Source organism: Echinops telfairi, unplaced genomic scaffold (assembly GCF_000313985.2).
Source record: "Echinops telfairi isolate 266 unplaced genomic scaffold, ASM31398v2 ScPeMD7_18;HRSCAF=68, whole genome shotgun sequence".
NCBI classification, from domain to species: Eukaryota; Metazoa; Chordata; class Mammalia; order Afrosoricida; family Tenrecidae; genus Echinops; species Echinops telfairi.
Genome location: NW_022103915.1, coordinates 36,430,406 through 36,436,632, shown reverse-complemented (window position 1 = coordinate 36,436,632; position 6,227 = coordinate 36,430,406). Strand labels below are relative to the sequence as shown.

General features: G+C 44.9%; 1 protein-coding gene across 1 annotated transcript in view; it reads right to left on the bottom strand.

Moving 5' to 3' along the window:
- Window positions 1-6,227, bottom strand: part of DCAF5 (DDB1 and CUL4 associated factor 5) — a 114,781-nt gene that overhangs the window by 6,725 nt on the left and 101,829 nt on the right. The window contains exon 8 of the mRNA XM_004698670.3: window positions 4,836-4,963. Coding sequence (XP_004698727.1) covers window positions 4,836-4,963 — 128 coding nt within the window. The remainder of the gene's footprint in view (window positions 1-4,835; window positions 4,964-6,227) is intronic.

Genomic DNA, 6,227 nt, shown 5'->3' with positions numbered 1-6,227 from the left:
AGATCTATTTCCCCATCCTCATATATAAATGTATTTGCATGTGTATATGTCTTTATCTAGACTCTATAAATGCCCTTTGCCTCCCAGCTCTTTCCTCTATTTCCCTTGACTTTCCTCTTGTCCTACTATCATGTTCAGTCCCCACTAGGGTTTCAGGGTTCAATTCCTCTCTGTTATATTACCCTTGATCATGCCCTACCAGGCCTCCTACACCCACCTCACCACCAATTTGGATCACTTGTCCCTTGTCCCTGGGTTTGTTAACACCACTTCCTTCCCCCCGACCTCCCCCAGGACTCTCTCTCTCTTTTTTTTTTTCAGGACTATTTTTAACAAGTTCCCAAGGCCTGGATCTGTGGGTGAAACAACTTTTCAGAAGCATTGGGAGATAAAAACCCATTGCCTTCATCAGCTCTGACTCACTGCGGCCTTATAGGCACTAGAGTAGAATTTCCCTGGAGGGTTTCCCAAGCGCTTATCTTTACCAAAGCAGAGAGTCCCATCTTGGAGTGGCTGGTGAGTTTCATGATCTTTCAGTTAGCAGCCAGTACTTAACCACAGCCCCACCAGGGTCCTTGTGGGATATACCCAATCCAAACTAAACTCACTACCGACACATAGTGTGGCCTATAGGACAGGGAAGAACTGCCCCCGTGGGTTTCTGAGACTGTAACTCCTTATGGAGGTAGAAAGCCCCTGCGGGATATAGTTATAAAATAAATAGTGGGAAAGAAAAGATTTGTCTGAAAAGACTCTCAAATGCTTCCAAAGACTCAATACTTGAGAGCTATTTAGTCCTCATAATAGGTAGATATAGATGAGAGGACCTTCTTAACCCATAGCCTCCTCAAAGACGTGGCTCCTAGCACCAGGAATAGAGAGAGTTTGGAGGCTTATAAAGGAAGCCAAGGAGCCCAAAAGGACACAACCTACAGAATATCTTCTGGGTCTTATTCTTAATTCTGGACCAATTCTTTTACCTTCCCAGTTTAAAAATGGCAAAACATTACTAACCACGCTTTCTAATATAAACAGAAATCTACTTATACTTCATAGAGACTCAGACTTTTAAAACAGAAATATTAAGTAATACAAAGATGCTGGCCCATTACTTCAGTAAGCCAGGTTCGAGGTTCTCACAATCTATTACTATCCAGCCACCTATGTTTATACTTCAGAAATGAAAATCATAACACTGAATGTCAGCTTTTATTTGGCTCTGGAATGTATTAAGCTGAGGTAGACAGTTCATTCCTGAAGCATGAAGTAATGGAAAAAACAGATTGGGAGGCAGGGGACTTGATTGCTATGTTCCACTCAGCTCCTAGCTCGCTGGTGACATTGGGTAAAGCACAGCTCCCTCATCTGAAAAGTGAATTACATGGTCTCATCTAATCCCAATACTCAGAACAAAACAAAACCTCCATCCCAGACAACCAGTTTTCTATCCTCACGGAACTTGGGAGTTTAGAGAAGGAAGAGCCCCAGTGCCACCATTTCACATAGTCCCGGGAAACAACTGCATCTTTGAAAGCCTGTGTCCCAATTACAGAGATAAGAATGATGAGATGAAACAATTGTACCAAAGCGCCAGTAAGTGTGTTTCGCCCCTCTTGCTCTCATGTTTGGCAGCAGGGTACTATAAGCAAAAAATGTTAGACCCTTCATCATCAGAAAGACTTTTGCATGTCAGAAGTATTGCCCAATCCCACTATGATGGTCTTCATCCTTAAAATACTAATTTCAAATATTTGTAAAATTGTTTTCCCAACCCCCAGAATCAGTAACTCTGAAGTGAGACAATGGGAAAACAATTCTCTGTTCCTTCTTAAACGTGGCTGGGTAGATCTCCTGAGGAGCTAGTTCTCGAGGAAGGATAAGCAGCTCTGTCTCCAAGTCCAGAGAAAGGTGAGCTCTAGAGCCCGCTTAGGAGCTCTGGCAGCACGCACAGTGGTTCAAACACCCGCTGCTAACCAAAAGGCTGGTGGTGACTTGACAGCAGTGGGTTGAGGAAAGGGACATGTAGTTCAATTCTTACTCAAACATCATTCACAGAAAGCAAGGATGTAACAGGTGTTCTGATCTATATTGAGCGACCATTATGCAGCTTAAACATTTGTCCTTCTAGTGAAAAAAATGACACAGATAAAAGTCTTAAATCTCTCCTCTGGGGCACTCCACATTCTCTACCCTGGCTTCCAAGACCCTCTTTGGACCTCTCCAGCCTACCTTCCCAGCCTCTTCTCTGAGGGCACTCCTCCACATGCTCTTCCCTAATCCTTTTCTATTTTTTAAAAACGTTTTTTTATTGTGATTTAGGTGAAGCTTTACGGAGCAGGGCAACAGGTTTACTACAGTCAACAAAACCACACCTGTTTTGTTTCAGCTCAGACTTACCGGGACCCCCTCAATGTAACCTCACTCTGCCTTTCCTTGGTTCTGTGCCCACGTCTTTCCCAGCCCTTCTGAACGTTGCCTTTCCTCCTCGTCTTGCACGGCTGATTGTTCTATGGTGTGCCTACCGCACTAGTGTGCTTGTGCCACTCACGGACCCACATGGGGCTTACGCTTGAGCCACAGGACCGTGTTCAGTTCCAGAGAGGCGAAGATGGAGGATCACAGTCTTGGAGCACTGGGATCATCTCTGAATAGGTCCTATACTTTCCTGCTTTTGAGCATGTGTTCATAAGCCAATGTCTGACACATGTGGTCAATAAATATTTACTGATCCAATGAAAAATCCATTCTTTCTTATTAGAATGTCCTTCCTATGAGTATTCCTCAAAGTCTCCTTGTCACTGACAGAGATCACTCCAGATGGTAACCAATCTCCTGAGCATTTCACTTCTATCTCTCGTGTACCTTTTTTATTATCTTTCTTTTCTCCTCCAGAATGCGTAGCTCCTAGGAGCGCTTTGGTTACCTTTAGCTTGTGTTCTACTCAGGGCCTAGCACAAATGGGACACTGCAGGTCTATCACAAATATGTGGTGGATAAATGAATATTGGTCTTTGAGGGAAAAAAATCAGAGTTTTATCCTATCTTATCCTTTTTCACCTGAGTTAACTACAAATGAACCCCTTCTTCTGATAAGTGTGGCCCGTCAGAGGGAGATAAGGCATGCCTGTCTGAGTCCCCTTCTCTGGGCTAAAAAGAAGCGCCAGCAAAGGGCAAGGACGATGTTGGAGTGAAATGGGGCAAGGAAGCGGGTCTCTGCTGGACTAGAACAAGGTGAGAGGTGGCTTTGTGAGCAACTGAGCACCTCAGAAGTAACAAGTACAAAAGTGACCCTTATTAAAATAGTCAGAAACTGTCAGGCACAGGTAATTCACATGGCATCAATGGTACCAAGTGAATGTTAGCCTCTTCACCTTACTGATGGGACAGAGCCTCAGAATGCTCTAGTCTTCCTGGACGATTTGAATGCAGACGAGGGCAGTCATGCCAAAGATGGAGCCAGGATTTTACTTGGCTCATCCTTCTCCTCCCCACACTCTTTCCTGCACTGCTTTCCATGTCAGATGTGCCGGCACCTGTGAGCAAAACAGAAATCCAGGGCCTCTGCTTTCCCGCTCACTAGTTACATGTATGTCTTAAGGGTTCAGCCAGCTAATTGTGCCTCCTGGTGGGACAGGGTCCTGATCCATGGGAATCTTTGAGCAGTGAGTTACCTAGTTTAGAAAGGATAACCTCACAGAGAAAACTTTTTTCCCCCCCCATTCTCTTCTGAGAAACTGGCTAGTTTCCAACCTATGACCTTCAGGGTAAGGACTTTGGTTGGCTACAAAGTAATCGGGGAAACTTAGCACAGAAGCAACCCAGAATGCACAGCCAGATGGGAATCTCTCTGCAAAAGGAATGACCTAGCTGAGAGCTCCGAAGAATGATGTCAACAGTCTTAGGAGACACATTACAGCGACAGTCCACTGGTCACAGGCCAGAAAAAGGAGAGAGCAATGCAAGGGACAGAGCCCTTTCAACAACTGAAGAACTACTGAGATTCTCAGACCAGTGTCAGGGGCAACGGGTGGGCCACTCCTTGGTGAGTGTGGCAGTATACTGGGACGAACGAAGCACAGGCTTCTGCCTGGCTCTGCCATGAAGTAGCAGTACCACTCTGAATGGTGACGAAAAAGTCTGTCTAAATTATCTAGAAGCCCCATCTGCATCCCTCTGAGTACATGTGTGTGGCCACAGAAATCAGCTTGGATCCACAGGACCAATAAAGCTTAAATAAAGTTGGACTAAAGGCAAATAAAAAGATTGGCCCACACACCAATATAAGATCTCTGATAGCTGCCTCCTGTCATCAAATACAACTCACCTTGAACCCGCCTTTATTTCTTCTATTGATGTGGAAAGAGAGCCATGGTTACTAGCAACTGGCATGAGTATGATGGGCAGTCAGCTACCCTTTGATGAACATGGTGCACCCATGGCTCTGGGACTCAGTTACATCTGTGCCCTATCAGGACAGCAATGAATGCAGACCTGAAACACTGCGAAACTGAGAGCACCGCGGCTCGGTGGCCTTCATGACGTGTGGAAGGCAGAAGCCGGTAGGCCAAAGGCCATCAGAATTGCCTTATCAGGCAAGCTAGTGTCTAGAAGAAGACACCGTGTTTCAAAGCCTCCTCACATATATTTTTTTAATAGTCTTGAACGGAGGGTTTTATCTCATTCTCTTTAGTAACAATTCACCTTTGTTTTGCAATATTTCATTCAGAATTTCAATACACTGTCAGTGTCTAGCTATGAGGTCCAACGAATACTGCTCTAACTATGAGTTGTACAACTTTCTGTAAAAGGACAGAGGGGTTAAGAAGGCAGCTCACCTTGATAATCTTTTCTACCCCAGAGGAGCAGATCATGTAGGTGTGGGGATTAAAGCGGACCTGGTTCACAATAGACCGATGGCCTTTCAGCACCATGAAGGCTCCGTTGACCACCCTGCCAGTGCCACCTGGGGAGATAAAAGGAAACAAAACCAAGCAATGAAATGGACGAAGGTAAACAGCTCTAAACAGGAGTGGAGATTCTGTAATTAACTACGCTACCAGCAGAACTAGCAGAACATTTCAACCGACAGACGAAGTTGCCATGGGAAGAGTGGAGATGAAGCCCCTTCTCACCATATGTGCTCTTACCGAGTCTTTATTTAGCCTTTAAGCATTGCCCGCACCACCCACTACAAATCTACTGTCAACGAAGCCAGGGCCACTTGTCTCAGGTTTTTGGTCCCCAAGACAGAAACTAAATGTTAACCTTCTCAAAAGCCTGGTTATGAGCAAAATAAGTCTGCACCACTTGGGAACCGTTAGGCGGCTGAGTAAGGAATCTGTAGATCATGTTTGTCAGGCAGCTGAGTGAGGGGTCTGTAGATCAGGAAATATGTAAATAGCTACCTAAATGCACAGACAGCATCTCCGCTACACTTGCCCTTATTTTTACGACAGGGAGAACAACAACCGAACAAAACAAAAGATAAATAACAATCTATCAAAAACTATTGGAGAAAACTACTTCCTCCCCAGTCCTGAGAGCAGTGAGAACTAAAGGTCGAAGCAAAGAGATCTGGGTAACTTTCACACTAAGTAGCTCCCAAAAATTCAGGAACTGAATGGGGGAGTAGGCCTTAACATGACCATGTGTAGCTTACAGTTCAGATGACAATGAGAGACAGCTGGCTTTTCTTCCTCAGTAACTGAGAGAAGTATGAGGTCTGGAACTTACAGAGGGAACATATCATCGTTTATGAACCTGGAGTAATCTTACTTTTTTTGGGGGTGGGGTGTGATTTGGGTGAAAATTTATTGAGCGAATTGGTTTTCCATTCAACAATTCACACTCATTCAGATTTGTGACACTGACTCCAATCCCTCCAATGTTACAGCATTCTTTCCACTTCTTCCCTGTGTTCCCTTCCATTCACCCTTCTTTCCTATCCCTTCCTGCCTTCGGATCCTTATCCCTGACCAAATGCTGCCTTTGGTTTGATATGGTTGGTTGTTCTAAGGAATGCCTACCTCCCTGGTGTTACTGTCACCTTATAGGTCACTCTAGTTGGTGGGAAGCAAAGCCACGGGGTGGTTGAAAGGGTTAAAAAGTGACTAAGTGTCATGGTGGTGGGGATTCCTACTTCGCGGAATTTCATTTATCACGGTAGGGTCTAGAACCGATTAACCGCGATAAACGAGGGTTCACTGTACTTGAGTGGAGGCCCAATG